Source organism: Loxodonta africana, chromosome 2, assembly GCF_030014295.1.
Source record: "Loxodonta africana isolate mLoxAfr1 chromosome 2, mLoxAfr1.hap2, whole genome shotgun sequence".
NCBI lineage: Eukaryota > Metazoa > Chordata > Mammalia > Proboscidea > Elephantidae > Loxodonta > Loxodonta africana.
This window is the reverse complement of record NC_087343.1, coordinates 76,631,220-76,645,751: the sequence shown is the minus strand read 5'-3', so window position 1 is coordinate 76,645,751 and position 14,532 is coordinate 76,631,220. Positions and strand designations below refer to the sequence as shown.

Here is a 14,532-nt window from a genome sequence, read left to right as displayed (position 1 = left end):
CTCTTCATGTAACCTTTAAAAACAAAAGTTTTTAATGCAACATCTTGCAAAAGTGATGATACCAGTATCAACAACGTATGTTTACTGAGCATGTAATACGTTCTGGGTACTGGGTTAAGTTGCTTTACATGGATGACCACATTCAATTGTATATACACTAGCTCCATGAAATAAAGGTACAAGGTCACCCAGCATGTTCAATGAAATTGAATTCAGCGACTCTAAAATTAGTCTGCAAGAATAAAGGTGGGAAAAAGTCACAATAATTTTGGGAAAAAAGACATTATTAAATGTTCACTAATCAAAATAGCAACGTCTTGATCAAAAAACAAACAAAAGAGACTATATAACAACCCAGAAACAGTAAAAGAACTTAATGTCATATCTTGCTATATTAGTGCTTTCTAAGTGAGTTCATATTAGTATAAGCAATCTTATTACATATAAAATGTTGATTAGCAAGCAAACATTTTTGGCTTATAATAAGCAAGAATCTGGTTAACCGAGCAAGGAAAATCAAGTTAAGTACTTTTATCATGATTTTGATCTCAGCATCAGATTGATGTTGATGCATCCTCCCATCCTGTCAATGTACTAAAAAAGAATCCAGTGCCGTCAAGTTGATTCTGACTCACAGCGACCCTATAGAACAGAGTAGAACTGTCCCACAGAGCTTCCAAGGAGCGCCTGGTGGATTCGAACTGCCGACTCTTTGGTTAGCAGCCGTAGCACTTAACCACTATGCCACCAGGGTTTCTGTCAATGTACTATTTCAAATAAAAATAAAAACAGCCTTATTTTGTGTAAAAATGGTCCCCAAGCAGTGATAAGACACATAATTCAAACCCAGTCATGGCTGGCTTCAGGCTGTTTAATGTTTGCACTCATCAGCAAGCAACCGGGAAACGCTATTCTTTTAGCCAGCCACCGAGTTCCTGCTTACTTTAAAAAGGTTTAGATTTTATTAGCGTAATGACAGAGTTAAACTACCTAACTATATTACTTATCATCAATATCATCTCCTTGATATTACAGCTTAGGTTTTCGTTAATACAATCTCTGCAACTTTGGACAACAATGTATGCTTACATAACTTTTAGAATTATATGACTCTATTAGCTTTTTTTTATTAGCAAGAAACAAACATATCACAGAAGTTGCTTCAGAAATCAGGAGGAAAGGAAGAATAATACACAGATTTCCTAAAGAGAAAAAAAATCCACTTTTAATATTTTACTTCCAAATAAATTCCAGATTGACTAGAAAATATAGTTGGAAGTGCTACTTTATTGGGGGAGGAAGAATTTACTAGAAAATAAAGATAAAGAAGAAAGGAGGACTGAAATGGCTATACAATGAGAACATCCAAATAGCATTATAAACAAATTTAACTCCACTAATGCTAAAACATATTAAATAAGTTTTTGTTTTTGCCTATCCAATGGCCAAGCTTAGAAAAATTATAATTAATGCCTGGTGAATGCTATGTTAGGGTACACTGCTGGTGAAGTATCAATTAGCACAGCTTCCCTGGAGAGCAATTTGGAATACGTATAAAGAGTCTTTAAAATGTTCACACCCTTCAATCGTGGTAAAAATCATTCCTAGGAATTGTACCTGAAGGAAACAACCATTTATGAACAAATATAAAGATTTTCACTACAAGATTATTTATAAGGAAAAAGGAGTAAACAACCTGAAGAGTTAACAAAGGAACAATCAACTATATAACGAAGGTTACATATAACCATGGAGCCCTGGTGGCACAGTGGTTAAGAGCTTGGCCGCTAACCAAAATGGTCGGCAGCTGCTCCTTGGAAACCCCATGGGGCAGTTTCACTCTGTCCTATAAGGTCGGTATGAGTCGAACTCAACTCGAGGGCAATGGTTTTTTTAAAAATATTTAACCATATAATCATGGTGTGCACAAAATGATGCAATATTACACAGCCCTAACAGACTAATGACATGGAGGAGAGCTCACAACATGCAGTAACTGAAAAGAGCAAATGAAAAAATCATATATCAAAATTTTAAGCACTACTTATAGGCCTGTTACGGATTGACTTATGTCCCCCCAAAAATGTGTGCACCAATTTGGCTGGGCCATGATTTCCAGTATTGTGTGCTTTTCCTCCATTTTGTGATTGTAACTTTCTGTTAAAGAGGATTAGGGTGAGATTGTAACACCCCTTACCTAGGTCACATTCCTGATCCAATGTAAAGAGAGTTTTCCTGGGGTGTGGTGTGCACCACCTTTTCTCTCTCAAGAGATAAAAAAAAAAAGGGAAGGGAAGTGGGCAGAGAGCTGGGGACCTCATACCACCAAAAAACCAGCACAGGGAGCAGAGCACGTCCTTTGGACCTGTGGTCCCTGTGTCTGAGAAGCTCCTTGACCAGGGGAAGATCGATGACAAGGAATCTTCCTCCAGAGCTGACAGAGACAGAAAGCTGTCCCCTGGAGCTGACGCCCTGAATTTCGACTTCTAAACTGGTAGACTGTGAGAGAATAAATTTCTCTTTGTTAAAGCCATCCATTTGTGGTATTTCTGTTAGAGCAGCTCTAGATAACCAAGACAAGGCCAGAGGTCATGTTAAGCACTTTACATTTTATGTAATTTAATCTCTTTTGAACACTGATATGATATTTAGTATATGGTATTTACACATAAAAAAATACAAGTCAACACATAAAACATACTAAGTGATCATCGCAGGATTGTGAAAATTCAGGGGATTTAAAATATTCTGCATTTTATTTTTTTTCCATGAGCTTGTATAACTTTATTTTCAAAAGAAAGTTAAGCATTACTTTGAGAAGTAATTATTTAATAACGTTCTTTGGATAAAAAATAGGCTTAGCGATAGGTTAACTTCAAGTTCTATAGTACCATTTTGGAGGAAAAGCAACAACAAAACACGGAGTTAAAGGCCAAACTGTAGGAATTATAAATAGTAAACTATGTCATGAATTATCCAAAATTTAAGTTTCAGAATAAACTGTCCTCACATATTTAAAAAAAATTGTGTAACTGCTTCTTGAAAAATATTTTTACTTAAGCCAACAATAAAATTAAGCCTGACTTCTTTAGAACCTTACTCCCTGATGGCAGAATAATGTACCCTAAATATATAAAATGAGGAATCACTGTTCAGAAATTAATCAAAAGCAAAAACCCAAACCCGTTGCCACTGAGTCGATGCCGACTTATAGAAGAATCACCCCATAGGGTTTACAAGGCTATAAATCTTTATGGAAGCTAACTGCTACATCCTTCTACTGCAGTCACTGGGTGGGTTCAAACCACCAACCTTCTGGTTAGCAGTTAAGCACTTTAACCACTGTGCCAGCAGGGCTCCTTAAAAATTTAGGAGCAAGGCAGTATAAGAAGGAACACTTACTTAGGAAGATGCCTTACGAGTACATCTTTGCATATTGGTTGTTCTGCCAAAGTGAGCCAAAACTCACAAGCTTCTAAAGCAACATTTTCATCTTGATCTTGGGTTCTCTGTAGCATGTACTGTAAACAAAGGAACTTTAACATTATTATTCAGCTTAAACCGTATAATTAAAATAAACTCAATCCTACATCAGCAAGTTAACAGTCCTTTGTTATTGCCTTGTACTTCATACTGGTTCTCAACACAGGTTTTGGATAATTTTTAAAACCTTACTAGGTGATTCTAAAATGTAGCCACATTTAAGCAGCACTGCTTCTGAATGTTGCCCAATGACAAGTGTTCACAGCACGTAGTGTTATTCTGCTTCTGTATATGTGTATCTCACTTTATGAAACCAATGAGGTTTTTGAAATGTATTAATAATCAAATATTAAACCTTCTTAGAAACATCAAAACAAAGAACTCTATTATAACTTTCTCAAAATGAAGGCTTAAATTTTTAATAACAGCTATTCAAGATGTCTCCTGAAATGTTATTCATAGACTTTCACATATTTAAAGTATATACATTCAAATTATAAAGTTAAAAAAATTAAAAAAAAGTTTTTGGAAAAGAAGTAGTGACGTTTCTTTACATGATTATAAGATGTAATTTTCATCATAATAGGTTTATCATGTCCTCTGAATGTACCAAGCCAAATTCACTCTGACAGGATCATCTGATCCTCAAATCTATCCAAAGGCACGGTATTTACCCCTTAAGAAACTCCTACAAAATAATAATTGACAGCATTCATGTGATTTTCAATGTATCTGGGGCTGGAACTGGAGTGAACTGATGAATTCCTCATTTATATCCTCTGCTGGATAGAAACATCTCACATGACAAATATGGCAACACACAGATGTCATAGGCTAATCCCCATTAGATGCCACATCATGTCCTACTCCTACGCTACAGAGTACTGCTGGAGAAAGAAACGCAGCATTGTAAATTAGGTTCCCCAGCTGTGACCTGGTCCTAGCAACTGACAAACATTTTTAACTTTCTGGTTAACTCCATACATCACTGAACTCTCAACCAATCCCACCTGACTCTACTAAATATTTCACAAGAGAAAATGGGTTCATCAAAGAAAATGTCGTTTATCTCTTATCTTACACTACTGCATACCCTCGTATCTATGACAACGTTTCCTAATGTTTTACAAAAGACGTTCCTGCACATCCCGGATGCTCATTTTCTTAGGACAGGTCTTAGACTCCATCCATTAAAAAAGATCCTCCCTCTCTATTTATCCTCTCTTCCACACCATATGGTTCTCTGGAAATGAAAGGGAGGCTCCAGATAAACATACTGTTAAAAACAATTGCAAAGCTATACAACATTCACATACAACTATACCCCATAACCCATGGCTGTCAAGTCAATTCTGACTCACAGCAACCCTACAGGGCAGAGTAGAACTGCCTGATAGGGTTTCCAAGAAGTGGCTGGTAGATGTAAACTGCTGAGCTTTTGGGTAACAGCCATAGCTCTTAAACCCTGCGCCACCAGGACTCCATAATTATACCCGGCAGTATGAAAATTAGGTGCCACAGTTTGATTCTAGCAGTACTTGGTATTGCCAAAATAATAAATTATTACATCCTGTCACCATGTATTCCTTTCTTCAGAATGGAATTTCTTAAAATTACTTCAAACCCCCCCACCGGGACTGGAAGAAACTCAAAATCTCAATGGCCTGCTATAACTAGTTATGTCTTTTCTACTCAAAAATTTCACTACAACAAATCATAAGTTGTTCAGGTGAATTTTACCAGAAATAGATAGAAAGCAACTCTTAACTTTAAACTCCAATGACATAAGAATACGCAACTTAAACTTTCAAGATTTAGCCTAACCTATATTTGGTAAACAAAAACAATTCCCTAGTTGTCCAGGTTAAAAGCTAGCTATTTCTTTAACTTTCTTCCTCCTGTTTTTTTGTACATCTTAAATTTCATGAAAGAAAAATCAATTTTAAGATAATCATTAACTATTTAACTCCCCCTCCCCATCAAATGTGTTAAATAACTTAGAGAACACTGGTTTCGCAAGAATACATTTTGTGCTCAGATTTTTCTTGGGGGAAAGGCTTGGATTACCTCAACTATATTATGCATGTGAGGAAGCAAGCGATCCATTCGAACTTCCAGCAACATCACAAGCGCCCGGCATACGTTTTTTCGTACCTCTGGTTCTTCGTCACCAGCCAATGCAAACAGATTCTATTGCAGAAGAAACATTTTTTTTTTTCCCTAGTTTAAAAATTCTGATACATTAGAAAAGTATATACATAAAAATGAGTAATCTTCAAGTTGGTGACACTTAAAGAAATCTATGAAATTACAGTACAAATAATGACTGAATTAACTGGCCTACAATATTAGGCTACAAAATAAGACAATTAAATGCGGGATAATAACTGCCAAAAAATTGTGATTTTGATGAACAATTTAAAGCAATTCTTTGAAGAGTTGGTTCAGTTGTGCTCTCAAGTTATTTCTAGTTTATGAGAACAAAATCATGTCATTAGGACAAAGGGGCATTCACCCAACTCACCCAGAAACAGAAATAATGACTAAAATACAATTTGATTTAGATACTTTGACCTTCACATGTTACCTGCTGGACTGAAGAAAGCCTTCTGGTATTCTGCAAAATGTTTCTCAAGTATAAAATGTTTACTGTATTTGGATTTATGTTAAGACAGTGCTTCTCAAACTACCACGGTTAAAGATTAGTTTGTTTTTCTAAATTTTTTTTACCTATTGCTTAAGTTTCTCAACGCTCGCTTTAATTTCTGTTCTTACCCCATGATGGACTGATAACATTGTTTGTGGACTAGCATTAGTCCCAGGAGCACACTTTCAGTAGCAATGTTACAAAATACAAGTAGCATATCACCTATACAAAATGACTTATGCTCAGAAGGACTCTCTGAATCCTTTGCATAAGATTAACATGGTATTTAACACCAATGCTAAATTTTTTAAATGTTGGGAAATGGTCTTGCCCCACTTGCTGAGTATAATAGCTCTGTGAAATTTTTGTTTTCAGAGAGAATATAATTTCTTCTATTCTAAATAATGTTTCCTTATAAGATACTGGTATATCTATTATTGTTCCCTTTATTGAACAATGAAGAATATTAATATAATTAAAACTACTACTATCATGTCCAAAAATAATAAAAATAGCACCTAACATGTAGAGTGCTTTCTCTGGCAGGAACTGTTCAATTTATGTACACAAACTTTGTAACAATCTGACAACGTAGACTATTACCTGCCTCATTTTATAGAAGGTGAAACTGAAATTATCTGTTAAATAAGCTGCTCGAGACTGCAGAGCCACTGAGCCGAAAAGCTATGATTTGAAACTAGGCAATCTTACTCCAGATTTCTAGTCTTATCCACTACACTATACCTACTCTGGACCAAACTAAGCTGAAAACACCTTGCAGCCATAAAAAATGTATTATGCATCCCTGGCACCAAGCACAGGGCCTGATTCATAGTAGGTACTCAATAAAACCCATTTCAATGTGTAAATGACTTGAGAATCCTTATGGCTATTCTCCAGTTTACGGGTAAAAGACGCTTGGAAAGAAGCCGGGTAATTTAAGAAATTAGGAAAAACAAAATGGATTCCCTGCTACTAAATGTGACATGGCTTTTTTCCTGTTGTAATTTTCCAACAGTACTAGCAGCAATCTGACCTCTGAAGGATTTTTAAGGACAGTGGAAAACGAATGGATTATTTAATTAAATCTCACTTGGTGAAAGTGCTTTAGAAACATTAACAACCCTTTTAATTGCTGTTACAAAATGCAGAGGTTCCAACAAGGAATTCTACTGCCTACGGTTTATGGCCAGGAAATTACGCTCTTACTCTCTTTCTGCTCTTTCCAAAGTTAAAAAGTGCTTTTAGAAATGCTTGCTGAGATATAAAGACTTAATTTTCCCCTGATACCTCTAATTTTACAATGGAAATCTAGAAATACTGTCCTTTTTAGTCTGTGCCTTCAAATTCTTTATTAGGTCAAGTTTATACAACTTGAATCTTTCTCATTTCCTATACTATAAACAAACTAGGAGATTAAACTTTCCTAAGCAATTTTAAGAGCATACTGAAACAGAAAATTCTAGTCAAGGTACTAAATACATAGACACACACTATCATCTATTTATATCATGATACAAGCAGAAAAATTAGTAACAAAAAAGTTTTATTTTCAGTTAGCAAAAATTACAGTCTATATTGTGTCTAATTTTAATGCCATCAAAGAATTTAAGTAAATATTGGCAATTTAACATTGTAATTACAATTATAGTTTGTAAACAAATAAAATGGTTAGCATTACCTAACCTTCTCAAAAATACAGGGGCAGGGAGAAAACAAATCTTACCTCAATAAAAGAATCAATGTGCAACATCAGAGCTTGAGTCCTACTGATGATAAACTGATTGACACATGCAACAGCATGAGACCTAGAAACAAACAAAGGAATGTAACATATGCTCATTACAGTTTTTTTCCTATTTACAGAAGATTGGTAAGAGTTAAACACTCCTCCATAAAAATATTATGGTACATGTACATCCATAAATGTACCCATTAAAAATAAAAATTACAGATAATCCCAATTTCATCATTCTCTTCCATTTCTTTTTAAATAATTTTATGCATATATATGCAAACGGTGTATATATCTTTAATTTTATAAAAAGATTATTATACTAAATCTTTGTGAACTTTTTTAAACTTAATATTATGTTGCTAAGATTCATCTATATTTATCACTAAAGCTCATTTGTTTAGACTCTGCATGATTATTCCACAATTTAGGTTGCTTCTAGATTTTTGCTATTATGAACAGTGCTGCTGAAAATACTGTTAATTTTTTCTCCTCTTGTCCATGTACAGAGTTCCTCACACATATATGGATGGCAAGATTTGTAACTTAAAGACAAACAAAAAACCTAACCTCGTCCTTAAACAAAGGACTTCAAAGCAGTGCTGTTAACCATTGCAAATGAATTAACCGCATAGAAGGTCAAGAACTTTATCATATTTAATGAAAATTCCATTAAAATCAACTTTTTGAGTTTTTGCTATTAAAGGAGTAAATTTCAATTATTTAACTTTACCTCTGTGAATGTTCCATATCCTTTGCTAATCACAAAAACATTAGGTAATAAAAGTAAAGGAGTGATCAGGCTGTTATCATAGCTTATAAATTAACATTGGACATATTAATACCTTATTTTTGGACTACTGTGCTTGAAGAACTGTAAAAATTTGGGAATCATGATGTTGAGAGGACGATCTAAAACATCACTATCTAAAATCTCAGCAGAATCTTCACATATCTTCTGAAGAGCACCAAACGCTCCCTGTAAAACACACGTATTTAAATTATTAATCCATTGAAAAAGAAGCCATTTAAAAAGCAAACTGAGTAACAAAGTACAGATTAATGTTCTTAAGGTTAACATACAAACGTTGCCTTCAAGAAATCCATAAATTATTCAATTTAAAAACAAAAACCACTATACCATTATATAAATTCTCAGTTTAAATATAATGGTACAATTTTACCTTAGCATCAAATGACTTAGATCTAGAGGATATTTGGGTTGGCAGGGCACCTAACTCCTCCGAAATATTCTTGTCAATCTTAAATCAGTGCTACTTTTCTCTCAGTAGATCCTAGTTTGTTAAAATTAAATGTAAAAGTCTACATTTACATATAAGTTTATATAGCCATTCTAACACTTGAAGCACATAAAGATGTCTTTATCAATACCACTAAAAAATTATATAAACAAAAGTTACTCATTGGTAACTCACAAGAAAATCTATTAAAAAGCTAGGAAATTCAAATTGGCAATGATTTCCCTATAACCATTTGTATGTCAAAGGGGCCAACCCAGAGCTCTCGCACACATTATATAAACAACTAGTTACCTCAACCATCTTCTCTGCTGTTTATAATCCCATCAGCAGCAACTGAGTTTCCCCATTCTACAACTAATTTAGAAAGTGTCCAATAGAAAGTAAAATCTTTAAAGCAACTGTCCAGTATCTTTTTGTTGTTTTAAATACTTTAAAAAATACTAAATTTGGAGATCATTAAAGCTCAAATTTAATTAAAATATCAAAATTCAGTCAGATTTAACATGAATAAAAATAGTATTAGGCATTTGAAAACTGTCCTGTTAAAGTACCTATAATTAATATTAAGGTTTTAAAAAAAAGTCTTAGCTCTGAAATCCAATAAAGTAAAACTAAATGTAAATGTATTACCCATTGTGGCAATGAAAAAATAAAAATAAAAATTTCAACTCGGAGCAAACATTTAGGCAATACAACTTCAGACATCTATAGATCCACATCTTTAGTTCAGGTAGATGCAAATACAATTTAACATATAACTTCTACATAGTAGCACGACTTACGATTTCTACAGTTAAAATTTGTTTTTTGCAAAGTGCTTCTGCAAAATGATCTCCTTTTATGTTATTATCAGTATACCAGAACAATTTTAATGAACTGTTAGATGATGGCTAAATAGTAATATTTTAGTTTTTCCGCAAACTTATTAGCACATTTTCAAGGCATTATTAAGAAATGTGTGTATGAGGATGCAACATTTTTCGCTTTTAGAAAGAGTGACTTTAAACATTCCTTTGTTAACTAAATCTCCCTCCTCCACCTTCCCCTCAGTTCCAGCAACAAATTTCAAGTCTTAAGACAACCTGATTGCTTTTTGTTAGGTTATTCCTATGCCTGCCCTGCCTCTAACCTCATCTCCAAGCCCAGCCTCTTTCTGAGGGAAAGCAGTCTCTGCCTTAGAGAGGCAAAATGTCTAAAACGGTTTTGCTTAAAATAGACCCAAACTGGAAGCCTAATTAAGTACTTATCAGTAGTGAGAAATTACAGGAAAATAAATCCTTACAGACTCACTCTCTTACCTTCTAAATGGAAAGGCTGCTAACTAATTTGATCAGGGGCAAATAACAGAAAAGCTCATGTATGACTGTTGTTAGGTACCATCAGGTTAGTTCCGGCTCACAGCGAATCTATGTACAATGAAACACTGCCCAGTCCTGTGTCATCCTCACAATTGTTGCTATGCTTGAACCCACTGTTGCAGCCACTGTGTCCATCTATGTTGTTGATGGTCTTACTCTTTCCATGACCCTCTGCTTTACCAAGCATGACGTCTTTCTCTAGGAACTGATCCCTCCTGATAATATGTCCAAAGAATATGAGATGAAGCCTTGGTATCTTTGCTTCTAAGAGGCACTCTGGCTGTACTTCTTCCAAGACAGGTTTGTTCGGTCTTTTGAAAGGCCGTGTATATTCAATGTTCTTCACCAACACCACAATTCAAACGTATCAATTCCTCTCATCTTCCTTATTCACTGTCCTGCTTTTGCATGCATATGAGGCAACTGAAAACACCAGGCTTGGGTCAGGTGCACCTTGGTCTTCAAGGTGAAGCCTTCACTTTTCAGTAATTTAAAGAGGCCTTTGCAGCCGATTTGCCCAATGCAACGTGTCTTCTGATTTCTTGACCGCTGCTACCATGGATGTTGATTGTCGATCCAAGCAAAATGAAATTCTTGACAACTTCAATCTTTTCTTCGTTTATCATGATGTTACTTATTGGTCCAGTTGTGAGGATTTTTTATGTTGAGGTGTAATCCATATTGAATGCTGTGGTCTTTGATCATCAGTAAGTACTTTAAATCCTCTTCACTTTCTGCAAGCAAGGTTGTGTCATCATCATAACGCAGGCTGTTAAGAGAGTCTTTCTTCAGTCCTGATGCCCCGTTTTTCTTCAGAGTTCAACTTTTTGGATTATTTGTTCAGCATACAGACTGAACAGCTACGGTCAAAAGATACAACCCTGACACACACCCTTCTCAACTTTAAATCAAGCAATATCCCCTTGTTCTGTTCCAACGACTGCACCTTGATCTATGTACAGATTCCTCACTAGCACAATTAAGTGTTCTGAAATTCCCATTCTTCATAAAGTTATCCGTAATTTCTTACAATCCATGCGGCTGAATGCCTTTGCATAGTCAATAAAACACAGGTAAACATCTTTGTGGTATTCTGTTTCCAGCCAGGATCTATCTGGCATCAGCAATGATATCCCTGGTTCCATGTCCTCTTCTGAATCTTGCTTGAATTTCTGGCAGTTCCCTGTTGATATACTGCTGCAACTGTTTTTGAATGATCTTCAGCAAAATTTTGCTTGTGTGTGATACTAATGATATTGTTTGATAATTTCTGGATTCGGTTGGATCACCTTCCTTGGGAATAGGCATAAATACAGACCTCCTCCAGTCAGCTGGCCACATAGCTGTCTTCTAAATTTCTTGGCATAGGCAAGTGAGCGCTTCCGGCAATGCATCCATTTGTTGAAACACCTCAATAGATAATCTGTCAATTCCTGGAGCCTTGTTTTTCTCCAATACCTTCAGGGCAGCTTGGACTCCTTTTTTCAGTACTGCTGGTTCCTGGTCATATGGCTCCTCCTGAAATGGCTGAACGTCAACCAATTCTTTTAGGTATAGTGACTCTGTGTATTCCTTCCATTTTCTTTTGATGCTTTCTGCATCGTTTAGTATTTTCCCCATGGAATCCTTTACTATTGCAACTCAATGCTTGATTTTTTTTTTTTTTTTTCCAGTTCTTTCAGCTTGAGAAATGCTGAGCTTGTTCTTCCTGTTTGGTTTTCTATCTCCAGCTCTTCGCACATGTGATTATAATTCTTTGTCTTCTCGAGATGCCCTTTGAAGTCTTCTGTTCAACTCTTTTACTTCATCGTTTCTTCCTTTTGCTTTAAAAAAAAAAAAATTAGCTGCTCAATATTCAACAGCAAGTTTCAGAGTCTCTTATGATATCCGTCTTGATCTTTTCTTTCTTTCCTGTCTTTTTAATGACCTCTTGCTGTCTTCACATATGATGTCCTTGATGTCATTCCACAACTTTTCTGTTTTTTGATCATTAGTGTTCAATTCATCAAATCTGTTCTTGAAATGGTCTCCAAATTCAGGTGGGATATACTGAAGATTATACTTGGGCTCTCAGAACTTGTTCTAATTTTCTTCAGTTTCAACTTGAACTTGCGTATGAACAACTGATGGTCTGTTCCGCAGCTGGCCCTCAACCTTGCTCTGACCAATGATATTGAGCTTTTCAATCGACTCTTTCCACAGATGTAGTCGATTTGACTCCTGTGTATTCCATCTGGTGAGGTCCAAGTGTATAACTGCCATTTACGTTGGTGATAAAATGGTATTTGCAATTAAGTACCTGGTCTTGCAAAATTCTTCCGTGTGATCTCTGGCATTGTTTCTATCACCAAGGCCGTATTTCCCAACTACGGATCCTTCTTTGTTTCCAACTTTTGCATTCCAATCACTAGTAATTATCAATGCATCCTGATGGCATATTGGATCAATTTCAGACCAAAAAAGTTGGTAAAAAATCTTCAAGTTCTTCATCTTTGGCCTTAGTGGTTAGTACATAAATTTAAATATGGTATTAACTGGTCTTCCTTGTAAGCGTACAGGTATTATCCTACCACTGACAGCACTGGACTTCAGGATAGATCTTGAAATGTTCTTTTTGACAATGAGTGCAATGCCATTCCTCTTCAAGTTATCATTCCCGGCACAGCAAACCATATGATTGTCCAACTCAAAATGGCCAGTTCTGGTCCATTTTAGCTCACTAATGCCTAGGATATCGATGTCTATCCATTTCGTTTCTGACGATTTTCAATTTTCCTAAACTTGCTACTTTGTACATTCCATGTTCTGATTATTAATATGGATGTTTGCGGTTTTATCTTATTTTGAGTCATGTGTCACCAGCAAATGAAGGTCCTGAAAACTTGACTCCATCCATGTCATTAAGGTCGATTCTACTTTGAGGAAGCAACTCTTCCCCAGTCACATCTGAATGCCTTCCAACCTGGAGGGCTCATCTTTCAGCAGTATATCAGACAATGTTCCACTGCTATTCATAAGGTTTTCACTACGTAATTCTTTTTAGAAGTAGACTACCACCAGGTCCTTCTTCCTAGTGTGTCTTAGTCTGGAAGCTCAGCTGAAACCTGTCCACGATGGATGACCCTGCTGGTGTTTCAATACTGGCGGCATAGCCTCCAGCGTCACAGCAATATGCAAGCCTCCAAAGTTCCGACACGGTGACAGACGCGTGGAGGGACGTGTGATTAAAACTAGAAAACCAGACATATCTTAGACATGTCACACAATAAGAGGCACCAACAATTTAGAAAAGCTAAAAAAGTACCCACGCTCTCTGAATTGGGTAAATTTCACTTTTTTAAAAAGTATCACATCACCTAAGTCTGACAATAGTCTGATAATTCATATATACACACCCAAGAATAGTTTTAGACTATAAAAACAGAAGAGATATTCTCTTATAAAAAATACAGTAAAGAGGTTTTACAACTTGGTCTTAAGTATTAAAAAAATCAGTAAAACAAATGATCACAAATGTAAGACACAAAGGCAATTTTAGACTTCTAAGTTTTGAAGCTATGTTCCCCAATGTTCTAACGCACAAAATGATAAGACATAAAAAAGAAAAATCATATATGAAGCAAACATCCTTACTTCACAGGTGTTGTAATCCTCAGAATCCAAAAGGCTGCAGAGTTTTGGTAAGAGGTCAGGCCAATTCTGCAATTCTCCCTTGGAGGCTATGGTTGTAATCAAAATACCTTGAAAGAAAACATACATCTTTAGGAAACTTGGCTACATTTTGTTAGACACCGCCACAAAAGTGTGTGCACCTGCACACATGCAGGCATTTTTAAGTGGCTCAAATCAACGTAAGGCTTCCACAGACCAACGTAAATAATAACACTTTTCGATGACCTCCACATCACCATACTTCATCTGTGGAAAAATCACAGCATAAACCAGGTCTGTTTCTAATTTTGTTTCCCAGCACTTCATTGTCTCTAAGTTTTTTTTTTTTTTTTACCAAGTGTCTGTACCAAAGACTACAACCTGCTCTTCTCCAAC

The 14,532-nt window shown here is 35.6% G+C and overlaps 1 protein-coding gene across 6 annotated transcripts in view; it reads right to left on the bottom strand.

Moving 5' to 3' along the window:
• The window catches only part of TNPO1 (transportin 1), a 115,607-nt gene that overhangs the window by 32,105 nt on the left and 68,970 nt on the right, over positions 1 to 14,532 (bottom strand). For all 6 annotated transcript variants that reach the window (XM_064272972.1, XM_064272981.1, XM_064272978.1 and 3 more), the window contains 5 exons: positions 14,119 to 14,225; positions 8,711 to 8,844; positions 7,857 to 7,938; positions 5,551 to 5,673; positions 3,403 to 3,521 (listed from right to left, as the gene is read on the bottom strand). In XM_064272972.1, coding sequence (XP_064129042.1) covers positions 3,403 to 3,521; positions 5,551 to 5,673; positions 7,857 to 7,938; positions 8,711 to 8,844; positions 14,119 to 14,225 — 565 coding nt within the window. The remainder of the gene's footprint in view (positions 1 to 3,402; positions 3,522 to 5,550; positions 5,674 to 7,856; positions 7,939 to 8,710; positions 8,845 to 14,118; positions 14,226 to 14,532) is intronic.